The 21,320-nt window shown below is 45.5% G+C and overlaps 1 protein-coding gene across 4 annotated transcripts in view; it reads right to left on the reverse strand.

Moving 5' to 3' along the window:
• The window catches only part of Prickle2 (prickle planar cell polarity protein 2), a 350,803-nt gene that overhangs the window by 44,277 nt on the left and 285,206 nt on the right, over positions 1–21,320 (reverse strand). For all 4 annotated transcript variants that reach the window (XM_041632600.1, XM_041632591.1, XM_041632608.1 and 1 more), the window contains 3 exons: positions 7,607–7,720; positions 4,469–4,606; positions 2,470–2,673 (listed from right to left, as the gene is read on the reverse strand). In XM_041632600.1, the coding sequence (XP_041488534.1) occupies positions 2,470–2,673; positions 4,469–4,606; positions 7,607–7,720 (456 nt within the window). The remainder of the gene's footprint in view (positions 1–2,469; positions 2,674–4,468; positions 4,607–7,606; positions 7,721–21,320) is intronic.

Genomic DNA, 21,320 nt, shown 5'->3' on the forward strand with positions numbered 1-21,320 from the left:
TTCTTGAAAACAGCAAATTGGGCAATGCTTGGAATGCATTTAGTATGATAATAATCCTCAGCTAAGAAAAGTGACTGCTGCTTCCAGACGAGAGGCCACGTGGCCAGGTGCCCGTGGTTCTTAACTCTTCCCCGTGCCTCAGAATTGGTCACCTTCATGTCTAATACTTTCCTGGTCCTGAGAAGTATTTCATGTTTTGACCCATCAGAGTTGTTTGAAACTTAGAAGCATATATTTCAAAATTATTATGATGCTACAATAATCAGTTTAGTGTGGTGCTGTCATAAAAACTAACATATAGATGCACTCTCTGAATTAAGAGTCCGTGAATCAATTTGGTTGTCAAAGTTGGTGCTAAGATCAACTATGGTAAAATAGACTCTAACACATAGGGCTGGGACAACTAGAAATCTCACGGAAAACCATCAGTTGAATCCCTCCCTCCCACCATAAACAAAAAGTAACTCAAGGGGGATCAGTGAGCTAACAGGAAAAGTGATGAAGGCCTTCAAAGAAACGAAAGCTGTAAATCTTCTTGACCTTGGTCTGGGTAATGGTTTCACAGTCATGGCAACACAAATGTGTATAACAATCTGTAAACAATAGATCATGTGGACTTCATCAAAATAAACACCTTCATGCTTTGAAGAATATCAGTAAGAAAGGAAAAATATGAAGTGAATGGGAGACCATCTCTGTGAACCATGCACCCGACAATGGACTTATGTCCAGATCATATGAGCAACCCTCACAAGTAGAAAAAAATTCATCTGACTGTGAAAAATGAGCAAAGGCTGACAACCCATAGTTCTTCCTCCCAAAATTAACAAAATATTTGTTTATTAGAATAAACAAATTATTATTATTTGTCTATTACTATAATAGACAAAAATATTTATAAGGTACTCAACATTATGAATGGCTAGATAATTATACATTAAAATATAACTGTGGCCTTATTTTATACCTGTTAGGTTGGGTATAATAAAAAACAATACAATTGCAGGCGTAGGAGCTGGAATTATCTTACCTCGGCAATAAGAATGGAAGGTGGGACAGCTGCTTTAGCAGATAGCTTTGCCTTCCTTCAAAATTTAGGCTTAGAATTACCATAAAAAAACATTCAAATGTTAAAATTTATGTGCATCTAGAAATGCACACATCAGTGACATTGTTCATCACGGTTAACAGCAGAAACAAATGCACACTAGTTACTAAATGGCAAAGCCAAATGTGATATGTGCATAAAACTGTTCATAGAGAGTAATGCAATTCGTGCTCAGCCACGGAGAGGGATGAGGTGCTAATATTTACTACACCAGAAATTGACTTTGAAACCATCACACTAGGTGGAAGAAGCCAGAGGCAGAAGGAAATGTGAGAAGATTTGATGTATATGAGATGCTAGCACTCGTGAATCCAGACAGGGACAGGGCTGGGCGATGGGGTTAAGAGGAGAAGAGCATCGGGTGGATGGAGGGTGCTGACTGTTCATGGTTGTGAACATGATTTGCGATCAGGCAGCAGTGGTGCTTGTTCAACTTCGTGGTGTGCACTTGTGCACTTGAGGCAGAAGGCGAAGGGGCTGCCTAGAGTCCCAGAGTTTGACCTGTGTTCACTTTTTTAACAAGGGCCAGGGAGTCGAGCGCCTCAACTTTACTATCAGAATTCACATTAGCGAAGGCCCACCAGGTCTCTAGAAAAACTGAAGCCCTTAGGCAGTTTGAATGGACAACTGGCCTTGTCCTGGTGGAGCTGGCAGGTAGACATTCCGATGTCTTACCACAATGCTTTCAAACACCTATGGTGCCAGGGGTGGAAACATCCAGACAGTTACCCACTGATCTCCAAAACGTTTGTAGGGAAAAAAAAAAATCAAACACCATCATCCATTTTCTTCCTCTCACTAATCAATTGTTCCAGAGAATTTTCTAGAAATGGAGTTCTATTTCTGATGAGGACTTTCTAGGTTTTTAGCTGGAATCTAAAGTTGCTCAATAGTTCCTTTATATTTTTATTTATTTATGTGTGAGTGTCTATATATTTAACTGTAAGTTAGCTGCATGGCATTTGAGGACTTTGATGGTTGTAGTATGTGGTTCTTCACCCTGTTCTTACACGGGAGACCAGGAATCCACCATGCTGAGTGTTATGGGTCATACGCCAGATGCCAGGTCCACCATGATTGGGATATGGGTGATGGTTCTCTCTGGAAAGGGTTAACATAAGAGGGTAGAGTCAGCTAAGGTTGTTTCCCCATATGGGAAGCCAAAGGTCATGTGTATGTGTAATACAACAGAGGGATCGTGGGGCAGGTAAGAATACTGGAAATAGTCTATGGGGGGGGGGGGTGAGGAGAGAGAGATGCAGACAGAGAGAAACAGACATCATGACACGGAAGGTGCCATTTCTACTTTCCATGGATATACCAGGAAAGTTAAACTCTTCCCACACGGATGGGGCTCTGACCTCATCACAGGCTGCACAGCGCGGCTTCAGGCACTCAGCATGGTGCCTACCACAGTAGATCTTCCCATCTTGGTAAAAGTAGATCAAGTCAACCAAAAGCTCGTTGCAGACGGTGCATATAAAGCAGGGTGGATGCCAGCAGATGCCGTGGCCAGCACGTGATGCGAACACAGCAATGTCCCCACCCTTAATCTGCCCTCCGCACTGCAAGGCAAACAGAAACAGCATCAACATCAGCTGTGTAAGAATGGTATCCAGTGACTACCAACAGCTAGCTCCGAGGGCGTGATATGCATAATAGTTAGTGTGTCCCCTGCTTTTTACATACCTGGTAGGGCACATTTACCTTGTTCTTCCTAGGAGCCCCCACCCCAGGGCCTAAGTAAGACAACTTAAGTAACAGGGAATGAGAAACATGAAGGTGTGGGATGGATTCTCAGCATGGTAGTGTAACTGGAGGCTGTGCTTTCGTTTCCCAGCTGCCCAGTTCCGAGTAATCACACAGAAACTTATTTTAATTACAAACTGTTTGGACTATTAGCTCAGGCTATTATTAACTAGCTCTCACAACTTAATTAAATTAACCCATTTTTACTAATTTGTTATCACCATGTGGCTGTGGCTTATCAGTAATGTTTTGACATCTTTCTCCTTTGGCAGCTACATGGCATCTCCCTGACTCTGACATTTTCCTCCCTTTATCTCTATATGAGTTTTCCACCTGGCTCTATTCTGCCTGAGAATTGGCCAAAATCAGCTTCTTTATTAACTAATGGTAATAAGACATAGACAGCATACAGACAGACATCCTACCTCATGGTAGTTTACGGGGGGGGGGGGGGGGGTGAGATCTGCAGTCAACAAGTCAACTTATAAAGCATGGGGAAAAGGCCTAACCATTTCCTACATATCCCAAAGTTCATGCAAAGGCATAGCCACATTAACACTGGCAGGAAAGGCCACAGAGAGAGGGCTTGGCTGGGGTAGTGGCCTGGGCTACTGAACAGGAGGGTAGAGGGTACATATAGTCCACTCACTCTTAAATTGCTTCTCCCTCTTCCCTATGCTTTTTAGGCATGAGTTTTAGCTCTCTACAGCATCTCTTCGTATAATCTTGATTGAAAAGTACCATAGGATATACAAGTCAGAAATCACAGACGACTCATGCTTACCGCTGGGATTAAAATACAGAGCTATGTTCTGAGGGTAAGACATGGTGGTCTTCCCTGGAAAGCAAGAATGGGGTGAGGTTGTCCCAGGCAGGTGATATACCTGTCCTGCTTTAGCAATCTCCTCTACCACACCCTAAGCATTGCTACAGCAGAGCAGGCAGAAGGTAACTCCAGATCCTTCAACTCAATGAGGTGCCGAGGAGATGACATGGGGTCTCTCAGACTTTGAAAAAGAACCCTCAAACTCAGAAAAATTCAGGTATCATCCCTCACACCATCCTTTAAAGGTTATCCATGTTGCGATGATCCTGGATGAGAGACTGACTTGTGGTCTAGATCAAAGGATAAAGGCATGACCCTGTCCGGTCCTTCCAGTTCTTTACATGGCTCTCCATGAACTCTGCCATGATCAGCACATCCCAGCCCTTTAGTCCCCCTGATCCAGTCACAGGCCACTGTCTCTTGTCCACAGGAGCTACCCTCCTGCCTTAAGGTCCCCATGCTAGTTGTTTCTCATGTTCAAGATCTGCATGTCTCTTCTGCACACCTCTGCATGCCTTTGCTCTTCTATGACCCTTGAGACTGCAGTCATCACACCTTTCTAGTCCTTCCTGGCCCCCTTCTGCAGCAGCTTTTTTATTTTACTGACTTAATTTATTATTGTATGACCTCCCCTGGTGCATAGTTATTTATGTGAAAAAGACAAAGCTTTTGTGTCTTTTGCTAACTGCTGTATCTTTGAGACCTAAAAGAGGGCTGAGCACATACCAGGTATTCGATAAAACGACTGGATAATGAACTTCTTCCCGGCTCCAAACTATCCTCACCTGTTCACAAATGGCTCCTGTCATGGTAACGGGGAAGGGTCTGACGTTCCCTCGGCCCAAATTCTCACGTTTCCTCTGGTTGCTGAACAGCTTCAGCTCCCTCTTCTCTTCCTCATCCAGGGAGTTGCAGTATCGAACCTGAACACACAGAGGACAGCATGGAGGAGGCTTCATCGCTCCAGGGGAAGTACTGTTGTCCCATGCAGGGCTCACAGCTTGGAGCTACTTAAGACGGGTGATAAGCAAAGGGAAGTCTGCAGGCTGTGAACTCTGGAGTCCAAGCCTCCGGAAGGAGAAATATTTGAGAACTGCTCCTCGTCCTTCACACTCTCCCCACACTCACACTGAAGTCACCAAGAGTGGCTCAGAGACGGCAATTTCCTGGAACATTCTCCTTACAAACTGTAAGGAGCTGAAGGTTTCATGTGTCCGTGTCTATGTGAAGGAGCCCTGCACCAAAGAATGGCCCCGATCTGGTTGTCAGATACACACATCATCTGTTCTCCATCCTGCTCTGGGATATGAGAATAGGCAGGCATTTGTCTGGACTCTAATCTGACAATATGAGAAAGAGACTTCCTTCTTTTTATAACGCAGAGTGTCGAAGAATTAAGGGAGGGACAGCAAAGGCACCTGCATCTGGGATCTGCCACTCTGTCCCATTGTTTCTGCACTTGGTGATCGTGCCATGATCCTGAACTATTATTTATTAATGATACTTTTAAATATGACTCACTTCAAGAAACTTGGATGCATTTACTTAAAAGGAAAACAGGTTATTACTACATAAAGAGAAGTCAGTCAGTCGCAAAGCTGGGAAGGTAACTCTCAAACAGAACAAAACCACACTGTTAGATCCCAGCTGACCACTGCATCTCCAGGAGATGATAAAATGGATGTGGCTTACTGACGGTGGGAGAACAGAATGGGCTGTAGTGATATTCGGAGACCTGCTGGGACCAGACTGAGACTTCTTCCTTGTCCCATCACTGCATCACGAAGAGAAAATGTAATGTAAAAGGAACCAGGCTCTCATCACACATTCAATTTCATTTATTACCATGCTCGCACCCCACCCAAGCCATACTTATACCTTCCTTTGGGAAAGGTGGTCCCATGCGTCTCATGATTTTTTTTCTGGAGTAATTCAGATATCAGACTACAGATATGTTGACTACACTGTGCAGACAATTTTTCATTAAGAAAATAACAAGCAAAGCTCTCAACTAGGACTGCTGTGTGTTAATTTGAAAGTCAGAGCAACTAAGTCTATTCAAATTTGTGCTGTCCAAATGAAAAGAGAAGGATGATCAAGCATTTGCCTTAGAGTCAGCCTCTGCCTTCAGGAGAGGCCATGTCCCCATGCCAGATGAGCAGATCGTGGCCACTGGCTCTCATGTACCACGTCTTACCCACATGGAGTCATAATCCAAATGGTGTCTAATGAAAGCTCAGTTACCCATAAGCGGAACGAACCACTACGAGGGCAGATCAATTCCCTCCCTCAAAAAAGTCTTCAGGGGAACGTTCTAGAAACCTAACAGCCCACAAAACATGGTTGCGATGACATTTTATGGGCATGCTTTTAAAAACAGGCACACCCCTTCTGCTTGTAAAAACTTGCGTTTTCACCTCCAGATTCGTTATCCAGGCATCCGGTTACAGTGTTTACTTTCATCTTTAAAGGAGTCAGCTTTTGTGTTTGTTTTATGAACTCTGAAATAGGCAGTAGGAGAGAGAGACGCCGCTTTCTAGGGAGCTGCTTCAGGTTTTGGGACGCTGTCTCACTTCTTCAGATTCATGTATTTAGTTTTGCAGTGCTGAGGATTAAACCCAGGGCTTTGCACATGCTAGACAAGGGCTGGACTAATATCTGCATTCGCAGTGCCAATTGCCTCCTTCCAGGCCAGCAAGACATTGCTCAGGAGGCAGAGATGCTTGCTGCAAAATATGATCTTCTCAGCTTGAGTTTGATCCTCAAAACCCACATGGTGGAAGGAGAAAACCAATTCCCATAAGTTGTTCTCTGCCCTCCACATACATGATGTGGTATGTGAGTGTTACACATACACACACACACCTCATAAAAATGTAAAAAAAAATATTCCCTTTTATCTAAACATGTCACCTGAGACTCAGCTCATGTATTGGATGAGTTGGTAGGAACTAGCGTCCAGCTCTCTGCAGGGGTAATTCTTTCCTTTCAATTTAAATATTATGCTTTTGTTTTAAATAGAGAGCTAAATAGTAAAAACCTATAGGATTCTTGATTTTTGAAACCAGATACCTACAAATTAATTTCCAGCTTAGAAACCTAATCTCCTCCCACACGATCATTTAGAAGCTTCCTTTCAGATTTCTTCTTTAGGATCAATGTGATTTCAATAATAAGTAACGATGGCCAGGCACGGGAGGGCCTCTGTAGCCCAGCACCCGGGAAGAGGAGGAGCGAGAGAAAGAGTTCACAAGCTGCTGAGAGGGTTCCAAGTTATCCTGGATAAAGTGAAAGCCGCTCTCAAAAACCCAAACTCAGAATCAAATAAATAAACGCTTGCTTCCAGAGCTCCGTTTCTGGAACTAGACAAAAGGAATGTCCACGTTCACACTACTCTCAAAATACAGATGGCTGACTCTGACAAGGTGGACTCTGGCTTGACAAACGTCCTGGTGAGAGCTGCCAGTCTAGACCCGGAACTTTGGCTGCCCTCGACACGGAGAACCTTTACATTCACTGCTTAGGAAACAATCCTCAAAGTCTGAGAGACTCACAGCGTTCCTTCCAGTCCTGAAGCAGTCCTTAGTCATCCTCCCAACTCCCACAAGCAACTGGCAGGACACATTCCAGTCAGAAAACACTGGCCAGGGCTTTCAAACAGCACTCCCTGCTTCTGCACTACTCAGTCACGCCAGGCTTGGAGTCTAACCCTGTCCAGGGTGAGACTGCTTTTCTTTGGGGGGGGGGGGGTGAGGGGTGGGATAAGGAGTGGTCACCCAAATTATCAGCCAGTTTCTGTACATTCTAATTAAAGAAGCTAAAATTTCATATCAATGGCCAGATGGCTTTTTGGCAGCAATCTTACTTATCACCATGATTAGGAAAAGGGTCAGTCCAGCAGAAGCCCCCGCCAAACACCTTACCTCATTGTCATGGGGCGGCAGCTGGTGCAATAGCTGCTTGATTCGCAGTTTCTCTCCAGGACTGTTGACGTACGGGACTTTCTCTTCTGGAAGGCAGCTATAGTACTGGTGCACCTGAGGGACAGAACACACAGAGCACCTGTGACCATGTCACCACTCCTCACCACCCTGAGAAAGGCTCACCGAGGGACACTGGCTGTTTCCATTGCTCCTGCCACCCCTGGGGACAGTCAACTGCTGTCCTTTCTGAGGCATACACAGAAGAGCACCTCACTTGGGGGCTATCCTTCTCTGGCAGGGGAAAGGAAAAGCCAAAGGAATTCCCTGTCACAGGAGAATTCGGCAAAGGCACAGGTGAAGCCAGAGGGCAAGGCTTTCCCAGCCGATTCCCCCGCAGCGTTGCTCTACCATTTTCTGTGCCGCTGTCCCATGGGAGGCACCTCTCTAGCCAAGGGATGTGTCGGTGCCTGCCTAAATACTGTTCTCAAGCCTTTCCCTGGCACTCTGTAGGTTCCTAGGTGTCTCAGCCTTCACCTACGTCAAAAGCCCTCCAGGTCTTGAGCCATGTGCAGTGCAGGAAGCACTGAAGTACACTGAACAGAGACTCAACGCCGGCTGCAGAGCGTGTAACTCAACAGCAGCAACAGCGCAAGGACCTTTGCATATCCTGCAATGCTGCTCTATTTAACTGGTATAACCCAGCAGTTTCTGAGGTTCACTTGCTTTTAAACACTGGTGAAAGTACCCAACATTTGCCTAAGAAGAGAAGGAAGACATTCTACTAAGGCTATGGACATCTAGGGTATTGGAGGAGGAACATAACAGGCCTAGTTTAAGTGGGTTTTTTCCTTTTTTTTTCTCCCAGAAGCAGTAAGTTTCTAGTATTTTGTAGATTTAAAAGAATATGTGTGTGTGTGTGTGTGTGTGTGTGTGTGTGTGTGTGTATACATATATGAAATGGGAAGGAAGAAAATGGTGTAATTATATTTTAACTGAAATATTTATTTTTATATATTTATGTGTATGTATGTGTGCTCCTGTGAGCATATGTGTATCAGTGCTTACAGGTGTCCCTGAGGGTAGTGGGCAGTCATGTTGATGAGTCTTTATGGGTGTAGTTTCTGACATCCTAGGAGACAGTCTGACTCCCTGATCCTTGGTTCTGAGGCATTTCTTTGCTCATGGACAGAGACAAAGACCCAGCCAGTCCTTACTACAGAAGTGGCACACAGACACCTTTAGACCAACAAAGACAGAAGAAGTGACTCACCAGGCAACAGAAGTAAAAGCTGACAGGAAGGGCTTGGAGGATGGCCCAGTCAGTAAAGCACCCACCACGCATGCATGCAGACCTGAGTTTGCATCCCCTGCATCAGCGTAAAAAGCTGGTAAGGTAACAAGCGTCTATGACCCAGAGTAGAGGTAGAGAGGTAGGTAGATATCTGGATCTCATTGGCCAGCTAGCCTAGCAATTAGCAAGTTCCAGGTCCAGTGAGAGACCCTGGCTTCAAATATAATAAGGTGGACTGTGACTGAAAAAAGATACCCATGTTCAGCTCTGGTCTCCATACGCACATATGTGTACAAACTACAGAAACAGGAACATATAATATAAAAAGATACATAAAAGACAGACAGACAGGATATTAATAATAACAAATAGACAGACAGACAGGATGGTATTTTATAGAAGAGGCAAAAAAATCCTCATAGGCTCAGACACCATAGAAGATGCTTCCAAGATCTCCCACAGAGCAGTATAAGCAGCACTCATGAAACAAGACCCTTATTCACTGAGCTGGGGATGGAGACTGGGCCTTTAATACCATCATAATCTCACACTCCATATCGTCCTCCACATGCTCCCTCTAAATCCTTTGCCTTAGGAGTAGTGAGTATGAACAAATATTCCGGGAATGCTGGGTGAAGAGCTGTAAAAGTCTTGCTCACTTTGATTTCTAGAAACCAAGTTATGAGTATTAGAGGGACAAGCGGGTGACAAGGCTTTGAGAAATGTGAAAGCCATCCTTAATTTTAAAATAATGGGACCCATTCACCATGGCATGCCCATCACCCTTTGAATCTAGTTCCGAAGGCAACCACAGACTTCAGACTAGCTGGCTTTTGGGAGAAAGTCTGGGTTGGTGTAATCCTTCCTTCGAGGTGTTTGTCAGGGGGCCATGTGCTGGGTAGAAGGAATGGCTATGAGTTTTGTAGGTAGGTCACAGAAGGCTAGCACTCCTGAGAAGTGGCCCCTCATATCACAGACCAGCTTGAGATGCGTAGCTGGCTCTCTGGCCTCTGACTACCACACTGTTCTGGGAATGCCTTCTGAGAGTCCCTGTACCGTACGTCTCACTGGACAGCGGCCAGGTATAAAGCAAAGGACCCAGTCTCTGTAGGTCGGCACTTGAGCTTTGCCCCCATGTCACAACACTGCTTGAAGAGGTCTTCTTAGTCATAATTGCGAGAACTTGTGAGGCTGAGGCAGGATGATTGTGAGCCTGAGGCTAACCTCAGCTATATAGTAAAACCCCGTCTCAACAATCATAGAAGAGAAAAAGAAGAGAGATGCGAAAACGAAGAGGAAAAGGCAGCTTCTCTCTAGTCATTCTCAATATTTTCGTAATTGTGAAACAAGCAGAAATCACTAACATGAGATGAAGGCCTGCCGCGTTTGATAAGATAGACAATGGGAGCTTGCCCGATCCTCCTGCCAATCACTGCTCATTATCTTCACGGCACTCATCCTGAGCGCCCTTCTTTAGTGGTACATTGAACCAAGCCTGCGGTGATGCTGCCCACACTCACCCAGGGTGGAATCCTCTCTGTACCCTCTACAGCCATGGCAGAAAGGCATGACCCTTTGGCTGTGGCTCTGTCATTTCCCTTCTGTAAGGTTCCCAAGCAAGCTACGTAAGTGTTCAGACTCATCATAAGATCATGAGGACTAAATCAGAGCAGACACATATAGCATAAATGCATGATGATGAACCACCCAGCCTGACCTAATCAAGATGGAAGACTCGAGATGTTTCATAGCCATGATGGTTGATCGTGGTTTTCAACTTGACTACATTTGAAATAAACTAAAACCCAAGCAGCAGGGCAGGCCTCTGAGAGGTCTTCTGACTGGATCATTTGGGGTGGGAAGATCTATCCTAAAGCTTTTTTGCCTGCTTGCCCTCACTGACAAGTCCATCCACTCTGTTGCTGAGGCTTTCCTTGCTGGGCTGGCATTAGAACCTACTTCTTTGGGATTCTAATGGGAACTGAAAACCAGCAGCTCACTAAGAATGCCCTAGAACTCCAGCACCAGGTTCAGACTGGGACTGCTGAGACATCCAGTCTCATGGGCTGATCAAGGGTCTACTGGATCCTTGGTCTTCTATCATGAACAGCCATGGTTGGACTATTTGGACCATGGTCTATAATTCTAATAAATCCCCCTCTACACACACACACACACACACACACACACACACACACACACACACTATTCATTCTCTCAGTTCTGCTCACTTTGAGAACCCTGACTAATACAATGGCCTTTTTCTCTTGTTAGGAACTGTAGCAACACTGGTGGTGTAGAGAGGGAGACCAAATCTGGGAGCCACCTCTCTTAGCCTAAACAAGAGAAATAGGTTGTGATGTAGTACATTGCAATGTAGGTAGGAATGTTGTACTATTAAAATGAATTTGATTTCTAAGGATAAAAATGCCAGACTATTAGAAAAGCATAATGATTTCTCATTAGCTTCTCATCTCTCTCATCACAGAATCCTCCTGCCTCTGCTCTATTCTCTTCTCCCTGCAGAGCCTCCTTAGAGCTGAAGGTTCCTGAAGGTTCCCTCCAGCACTGCTTCAGTTCAGTCGTCTGTCCCAGACCAACTAGCTTTTCTCAGTTATAATTCCCCCCCAGAGAAGGGTCCTGGGTACCCATACCCATCCTGAGCTGGGTCTACACTGACAGATGGGAGGCAAGGAGCTCCACACAGCTGAAGACCGGAGAACAAAGGAACTCCAAGGTTCACTACAGAACTGAGTGAAGGTAGGGCCAGCAGTGACCAAGAACTCAGGAGACATTTAGGGGCAAACACTTGCCTTGGTGGTACATTAGCTTCCTGTAGTTGGGACAAAAGCATCCGAGACCAATAATGTGAAAAGAGGACAGAGTTAGCGGATGGTTCCAGGCATTCAGCTCATAGTTTCTTGGTCCTGTCACTCTGGGCTGTGGCAAGGCTAAGAATGTGGCAAAGATGTGTGGTACAGCAAACTATTCACGTAACGGCTGCCAGGAAGTGAAACAGAGGGAAGGGGCTGGGCTCCAATATCCTTTTTCCGGGTATGCCCACACTAACATCACTTCCTTCCACTAGGCTCGACCTCCTCAGGATTCTACCACTTGGCATAACATTAGTGCCAAATGCATATGGCCTTGCAGGGATATTTCAGATGCAAACCGTAACAGAGAGCTGAGGGCCATCCTAAAGACAGCATTCTCAAGTCAACAGAGGCAGGGATGGCTTTCTGGTAACACAGCTCTTTCTTTTTTGGACAAACACCACCACCTGCTAAAATTCACATCCCATGACCACCACTGAAATTCATCCTTTCTACCAGCAACCTCTATAAGTCCTCATGTATAGAATCTATTAAAATACTTTTATCCAGGGTCACCAACAATTGACGGAGAACTTAATACAGTATTAAGTTGACTGTTCCCAAAACATCAACTCATGTCAACTACAATCACCAATATGATAAGCAATAACTAAGTCATATAACCAAGTCACTACCTCCGTCTCTTGAGGTTTGGCTGCCAGAAGTTCTAATGAGGACAGGGGCAAAGCTATCAGCTAGGGGAAGGGACAGTTCTTATGAGTCCCCAGTCAATGGAGCCTTCATGACTTCTCTCCTAGTGTCCCCTGCCATAAAATCCCAGGAAAGCTTCCAAACAAACACCAACCAAACCAATGGAAACGAGAAACTGTGGCATCCATTTTTCAACACTACAAAAATTCAACTTGGCATTACCTCTTGAAAACCCACACATGGCTTAATTTAGCCCAAACATGTTCACTTGTTCATTTTATAAGTAAATAAGCAAACCTAATAGATTTTTATCAATAATGATTGTTACCAAGCTGTTAATCAATTGGCATGCCGATAGTGGTGCTAATTCTGTTGTTCTTTAAAAGTGAGCCTGCTGAATGTGCTAGAAGCTTTGCTCTACTTAGGTGTTCCCAGGTAAGAGTGCCCTGTGATTCTGCTCTGGGTGAAGTCATACTGGGTTCACTGTCCCTGCACAAAAGCAATGGAAGCATCACAAACTGGCTTAGAAAATTAAGCAGCCGGAAACTTGTATTTAAGATGTCACTCCCAGTCTAGGCAACTTGGCAACAGCTTCTGGCAGTGTCGGATGGGTTGGTAAGAACTGTACCCCATGTGTAAACTCATTCTACAAAGCAAGGCCTCGCCCAGTTATGAAGGCGGGGCTTGTCTGGTGGAACTGCAGATCTGACGGCATTTCTGCCCGAGTGGAGATGGAAGCTGGAGTCAAGGACTGCATTTGGGAGAAAAGCGTGCACTGTTCAGAGTGCTGCTGTCAGGAGCAGCTGCATCAGAAGCAGCATGGCTGCAGCCTCCATGGCTGCCGTGAAACATTTGGTTTTGGGCAGCAGATCAGAGTCTGGAGCTTGCGCTGGGATCACCAGGAAGGCTTGGGAAAACGCTGACTTCTAATTTGGCAGGCACGGGCCCTGCAATGTGCACCTGTAACCGCTCAGAGTGTCCTGTTGGCCCACTGTCCACGCTCTGACCGTCTTACAGCTACCCTACTGCTTGCTCTCAACAACCACCACAGACTTCCGATTTCCTCCAGGAAATCCAGAAACTTGTAAAGAAGGAAGAATTTGTTTAACCCCGCCTAGCTTTTTAGGAGTCTCCTCCTCCTGCTGGGAGTACGGCAGAGAGACTCAAAGGCTGTGGTGAGAACTCTAAAGGCAGAACACTCATGATGTAAGGTGAGAACACTTTTATATTCAGATCTGCTTCCAGCAGGAACCCAACAAAAGCAAGGCGCGTGCATCTGTGCTTCACCGTCTATTGGAAGAAAGGGATCCGCGACCTCTTTATTTACTGAGTGGTTCTTGGGGCTGAAGTGCTTGGATGTGTTGTTTTCTAGGAGCTCTTCAAGCACCAGGAGGTGGGAGTTTCATGCCCACCAGAGCATGCCATTACAAAGAAAAGTCCGGGCTGGCGAGACAGCTTGAAGAGGCAAGCGCTTGTGATGGTGCAAGTGCGAGGGCCTGCATCTGACCCCAGGACTCACAGAAGAGCTGGGCATTAGGGCCTGCATCTGACCCCAGGACTCACAGAAGAGCTGGGCATTAGGGCCTGCATCTGACCCCAGGACTCACAGAAGAGCTGGGCATTAGGGCCTGCATCTGACCCCAGGACTCACAGAAGAGCTGGGCATTAGGGCCTGCATCTGACCCCAGGACTCACAGAAGAGCTGGGCATTAGGGCCTGCATCTGACCCCAGGACTCACAGAAGAGCTGGGTATTAGGGCCTGCATCTGACCCCAGGACTCACAGAAGAGCTGGGCATTGCAGTGAATGTTGGTAATCCTAGGATGGGGGAGTCTGAGGCAGGATGAGCTCTGGGGCTCACTGACCTATCAGTCTGCCAAAATGGCAAATTCCAGGTAAAACTAGGAGATCTTGTGTTAAAAAACAAAGTAGATAGAACCTGAAAAAAAGACACTCAAGGTTGCCCTCTAGTATCTTCAAGGACACGCACACAGGTGCATGCGGACCTGCACACACACACACACACACACACACACACATACATACACACACACACATACATACACACACACACTCTCTCAGACACAGCATTGCTTGTGAACGTTGCTTCCTCATCCCCCGATTCTGCTCTTTGGGGATTCAAAAGAGATTTGCAGACGGATGGAAAAGAGGATCAAAAGTCCTTCGTGTAGCGCATTCTCATTATGTTTGTATGGTTGTCTATGGAGATGAAGAATATGTTTTCTTCTGGTGTTCTTCATAACAGAGCAATGCAGGGCTTTCCAATAAATTCAAAGTGAGCTGCGGAGGGTACAAATGTTCCCCACACTAAGCGTCCCCCACACCGCCACAGCTTGATGACGCCAGGATGTGGCGGCAGTCAGAGCGGTCACATTTGTCCCTTTGCCCCTTCTTCAACTATTTTACTGGGCATATCAATGTACCTGCCTAAGAACAGTATTTCTGTGCACTCCTCCCCTAGGAAGTACACACGCCCATTTGACTATACTCTAGCTAACAGCACGCATGGGCGTGGCTTCTCTGAGCTCTTTCCAGGATGTCACTTGCCTCTTTTATCTTGTATTCTGCATGAAAGATAAATAAACAGAATGGCTGGAGTTCCAGCGGCCACATTGTACAATGAAATCAAATTAAGAATGGAACTTGTGGCCTAAGAATAGTACAGAAAGTTAGGAGCCAGCATCTTTAAAAATCATGCCTTAAGAATGACAATACTAGTCTGGCAAGGTGGTACATGTCTTTCATCCCAGCACTCAGGAGGCAGAGACAAACAGACCTCTGTGAGTTCGAGGCAGCCTGGTCTACATAGTGAGCTCCAGGACAGTCAGGACTACATAGAGGGGCACAGTATATCAAAAACAAAACAAAAACATAACTGATGATGATAATGATAATAAAACTAATAAATTGACAACATTGACCCTTAAATTGCCTGTCTGAATTTCTTTTGCCAATGAGAAAAATACCTTCCTTATTTATGGTGCCTATTAATATATAAAACCTTCCCGAGACAGCGGAAGTTTTTCAACACTAGCATACATCAGAATCATCTGACTCCTTTACTGACCACCATGTCCATTTGCATCCCTCTGACTTAGAAAAAGGAGCCTGTAAGTCTGATCAAATAATTTACACTCTATAGGGAGATGGTCAGGCTTAAGAAGAAAGCGAGAATGACTCTGCCAGGCACAGACAGAAAGTTCTAAATCATAATCCCTGAAGGGCCGATGTGAGCCAGCACTCTGAAAGGTTGGGGAAAGCTCATCCTCACCTGGGACCTACCACAGCACAGGGCTCTTGCCTCCCATTCTCTGAGAACAGAGCACAGAGTCTTGGCTCACCCGTGACCTGGGGAGATGAGATCTGTAACCCCCAGAGTCCTATAACAGGCAGGCTGGACAGAGATGGGGAAGATGAGGCTAGAGTTGGGGATATGTAGCAGGATTCATGGGAAGTGTGCACTGGGTCTCTGATGGGGACTTAGAGAACAATTGGGTTCTACTATAGCTACGGGGACAAACTGCTTCTGGGGGCCCAACAGCTTATTTTGCTCCAATTTGCCAAAACTTCATCAGCCAAGCAGTAGGAGAAAGTGTTGTAAAGCGGTGTCTGAGGAGAAACCCACCACCTCTGCTTGTCTCTTCTCCCCTGGAGATGCACATTATAACTTTAATTGGTTTGCTCAGAACACAAGCGGGGAAACAGCGGTGCAGTCCCCAAACATCTCCATCATGCTCAGATTCCTGCAGAATTGGAGTCAAATTTAGAAGTAAAAGCTCATTTGAGATATTTGCAACGAGAGATCTCATTGATTGCTTGTGCCAGTGTTACAGTTCAGCAACAAATCCTGACACATAGGTTCTGAAGACAGAGAACATGTGTTCAGGGCATTTCCTCCCTCCTGACCTGCTGCCCCTCCCAGACTAGCTTGGCTCCTCTGAGCTGCAGCTACAGCTGCTTTTGGACTCTACTCTCACCTTTGAGCCTCTGTCCTTGATTTCTATTCAGTGGAAGAGCCATGCTGTCTGCATAAACACTAGGCAGGTACCTCCTCTCCCTGCAGATCCAAGGCCACAGTGCTCCGTAGCTCTGTAACCTTTCTCTCAACCCCTACTGGACTCCCCAGGCCCAGGAATTCTCTTCAGGATGCCATTTTCACTACCACCTCAGGGCCTTTCCTCCATAGGACACAGCCTTACTTCTAGTCTTTGCTCAGGGGACATGCTAAGAGGGAACTTACCTTCACTATCCTCACTAGCCAGCACCACACTTTTCTAGAGTGTCTAGTCCACGCTTCTACGCTGGAATGCCAGTGACCCCAGGATATCTCACAATGTTTACAGACACGTTTAAACTCCCACAGCTAGGGGAGGGGCTAGTGGGGGCATTCAGTGGGTGGAGACCAAGGATGCTGCTAAATTTCCTAAATGTTGAGGTCACACCTGCAGCAAAGTCTGCTTCCATTGAAACATCAATTCTGGGGGCTGGAGAGATGCCTCGGTGGTTAAGAGCGCTTGTTGATCTTGCAGCAGGCCCAGCTTCAGCTCTCAGAACCCTCTGGCATCTCACAACCACTTACAAATCCAGTTCTAGGAGATCCAGTGCCCTCTTCTGGCCTCTGTGGGTGGTGCATACAAGTGGTATACAGATAAGTATGCAGATAAAACACCCACACATAAAATAAAGAATAAATCTAAGAAAAAGATCAACACTGGGGCTTAGGAGCAGACTCTGTAGGTAAATTGCTAACTGCACATGTATAAGATCTTGAGGTTGGATCTCCAGTACTCATGTACAAACCTGGGCATGGCTATACATTTCTCTTCTCTCAGCACTGGGAGGCAGGGACAGGAGCATCTACACCACTCACTGGCCACCCAGTCTAGCCAATTGGTTAGCTCCAGTTCAATGAAGAGAGGCTGTCTCAAAAAACAGATGATTAAAGGAAGCCATCTAAGTTTGACTTCTGGACATGCTGTACAACATGTTTACTCATACGTACAGGTGCACACACATACATATTACAACAGTGACTAAAAAACAAACAAACAAACAAAAAAACAAACAAAAACAAAAACCAAAAACACAAACCTCACAGAATGAATAAACTCTTGGCCTGTGTGGCTTTAAAGAAATTTATGTTTGACTGTGAAGCTGACTCCTTGTCCATTGCTTCCTCTCCAGCATCTAAGACTCTGTTTAAAACCCTGGAGGAAAGTGTGGCTGCCTTATATTGTTGAGTAAATGCATTCTGTGTTCAAACCTCATTTTGTCTTGCTATCTGATCAACAGCTCCAGATAGACATGTGTAGTGAGAGAAAACAATGACGAGGCCTCAAGAGGACCTGGAGAAGGACAGAAGCTTCCCAAGCAGGTGTGTTTTCTCCAAAGATTAATGGCTGAAGTTGTGGATCCTAGGTTAAGGATGTTTAGGATAACTGCCAACATCCTGCTTCAAGAGAATGAGACAAAAATGTTTCTATTTGAAGACAGAAATTTTTGTTAGCTTTATTTTTTTTTCATTTTATGTGCATGAATGCTTTGCCTACATGAATGTCTGTGCACCAAGTTGCACCCAGTGCCCACAGAGGCCAGAGGAAGGTATCTGATCCCCCTGAACCAGAGGTATAGATAATTGTGAGCCATGACATCGGTTTAGGGAATAGAACCTAAGTGGACTAGAAGAGAAAACAGTGTTTTTGCCTCTAATTTCTCTCTCCAGACCCTAAGTTAGCATTCGAAGAAAAAAATTTAAAAATTTATTTTTTTCCTTTAGGTATACATGTATCAGTTTCTGTACACAGTGTGCGTGCAGGTACATGCAGAGGTCAGAAGAGGAGGTCAGATTCCCTGGAGCCCTGGTTACAGGCAGTTGTGAGCTGCTTGACATGGGTGTTGTGTAGCGGCATTTCAACTGTATTTTAATAAATAAAGCTTGCCTGAAGATCTGAGAGTAAAAAGCCCCCACTGGTCAGTCTTACAGATCAGGCAATGATAACAGACACCTTTAATCCCAGTAACTACACTAGTTTGCCATAGAAACCGGGTGGTGCATGCCTTTATTCCCAGCCCTGGAAAGGATTAAAAAACAGGAGACAGCTCTCAGTCTCATTCTGAGATTCCTGGAGGCAGGATCGCCATTTTGGATCTGAGATCGAGGTAAGAGTCAGTGACTGGCTGCTTTGCTTTTCAGGTCTTCAGGTTGAACCCCAATTCCTCTGAGTTTTTATTAATTGTGCTTCAGTGCTGGGAACTGAACATGGGTCCTCTGTAGGAACAGTAAGCATTCTTAACTGCTAAGCCACAGTATTTGAAGAAATTTAGGAAAATAGCTGGATCACTCCTTAACAGGTACTATGACTCCAGTCACACAAGTTGCTCTGTGGTTTTTCTCCCTCTCATTGGTGGCTCGGTGGGGAACCGGGGGGGTGGGGGGATTCCCTGGGAAGCAGACTGCATGGAGGTGCTGATCTGCTTCAATGTGTCCGTTCAATGGCACATATGGATATGTTACCCAATCAGCTAAGGTCATATCGAGTTACTGTCCAATGAGTCTGAGAGGCAAGAAACCCACGTTATGTGAGGGTGTATGGGGTGGGAAAGGGGACAGTATGTCCAGGCAGTGTGTCTGCAGACAAAGGGCAGAGAGCAGGCAGTGCCCTGGGCTTTGGTGCCAAACCAGAGGGTCTCCAGTTAGCTGGGACTCCATTATGAGTCTTGTGGTCTTCCAGAGACTCAGGTCTGCTCAGACAGCTGCAGGAGGTGTTGGAGCTTCTCACGGTCCCTGTCATTTAGTGACACCATCTGAATAGAGACTGACCCCTCAAGTTGCTCTGCTTTCGTTAGCTCTTATAATCTCCTTCTCATTTCCACTCTTGCTATTTTAAAATGTATAGTATGAGATGAAATGTTTAGTTAACAAATACTTTCCGGCTCACTAAGCATTATCTGTCAGTCATTTATTGTCCGGATGGAAAGGTCAACGGCCAAGTCTGGTGAAATAGCCCCATGGCCCCAAATACTTCAGAGGCTGAGGCTGGAAGATGTCAAGTTCAAGGTTTGCCTAAAGAGTGAGTTTAAGGCCAAGTCTGATAACTCAGTAAAACCCTGCCATGAAAATACAAAATAGAAGGAAGAGATTGGGGATGTGGTTCAATGGTAGAGGGACTGTTCAAATCCCACTACTGAGAAGACGAGAATAGGAGAGGCCAAAGAACCAGAAGGGCAGTTTAACTACTTTCAGGGAGGTTACATCTACTGGGAGATTCTTCATCCCAGTTTAAATAAAATACTGTTTTTCAAGATAGAGTTTCTCTGTATAGCTTTGGCACCTGTCCTGGAACTCAATCTGTAGACCAGGCTGGCCTTGAACTCATGGAGATCCGTCTACCTCTGCCTCCTGAGTGCTGGGATTAAAGGCATGCACCACCACTGCCCGGCAAGACTAAATTTTTCCTGTGACTATATTTAGCAGATTTATACAATGTTTGCGCAAGTCCTAAAATTCGATCACTTGACACTTGCAAGGCAGTATTTTAGGACTTCATCACTAGAAACTTCTTTGTAGAATTGTTTTATTATTTTTTGTCATATTGATTTTATCTGTTATAGTGTTTTGATTCTTGTTTTTGTTTGTTTCTCCCGTGCGTCTTTTGGAGAGGGAGGGGCTGGGAATAAACATCAAATTGGGTGGGGAGGGAGGTGGAGAGGATCTGGGAAAAATCGTAGGAGGGGAAAAGTATGACCAAAGTATGTTGTATGAAAAGTTTCAAAGAAAAGTTAAAAGAAACATCCATGGAGAGTTCTGGCAAACTTCTGGAAAAACATGCGCAGTGGGTAAGCTGAAGATGAGGGGTCTGAGAGCTGCTAAGGGTCCTGCAAGGGCTGTGATGACAATGGCTTGTCAGCTGCTGAACTCTGTAGTCCCCACAGATCACACGGTCAGACAGTTCATGCACAGAGTCCCCTGTGGACCTTAGACCACGCGTGCATCTTCCCTCTCAGCCTGTTTCACAGGACCCACGCCCCCACCTCCCCAGAAGTGTCCCTTCCTCTCTGTGTCTTTTTCTTTTCCCCTCTCCTGTTTCCTTTCTAACACCATGAGAGAATACAGAAGAGAACACTGAAAGTTACTGGGTATTGCCAGCTGATTGGTCGCCTAAAGTCAAAGAGGAAGTAAGTGGAACACTGTACGTCTTCATGAATAAGAACAACTCCCTAAGCTTTACTTAGGTACACATGGTTATCAGTCTGCGTTAGAGGTGGTCAGTGGCTCTCCCTTAAAGTCTCCACTTTGGGGACAGCTACTCAAGAATAATCTAAGCTGATGCTTGCCTAGTGTGTGGGAGAAAGGAACTGCGTTGATGTCTTATGTTGAGTCTTGATTATGACAGAGGCCAAGCCTTCAGCTTCAAGGCCACAGTACCTGAGTCTCTGAACTCCAGGGCCTCCCTCTAAAAGCACGGTAAGAGAACATGTTGGGTAAACGATAGCAGAGGATCAAAAGACATTGGGAACTACAAGGCCGTGTGAAGGTCAAATCGGCTGGTACTATTACTGAAAGTGACAGCGCTGGAGACGATGATCATGCTGGGCTGTGAGAGATGGCCTGAGGGGGGTGGTTTAGGTCAGTACCTTGTAAAAGGGATCAGGATATCGAGTTCTTCCTTTTCTGCACTCATGGTGACATGACAGCTATTTTCAAAACTACAAAATGGCTGCTGGGCCAGCAGTCATATTCATGGTCTATGTAAGAATTTTAGGTACATAAATACACAAACATGCATTTTGCCACATATTCCCCGGCTGAGGGAACCTGGGTTGTTTTGAACGATGTGTCTTGAGGTGGACTTGCTAGGTCACATGGTGCATCTCATAA

The sequence above is a fragment of the Microtus oregoni genome, unplaced genomic scaffold (genome assembly GCF_018167655.1).
Source record: "Microtus oregoni isolate MIOR12 unplaced genomic scaffold, Mior012 000002F_ref0000024, whole genome shotgun sequence".
NCBI lineage: Eukaryota > Metazoa > Chordata > Mammalia > Rodentia > Cricetidae > Microtus > Microtus oregoni.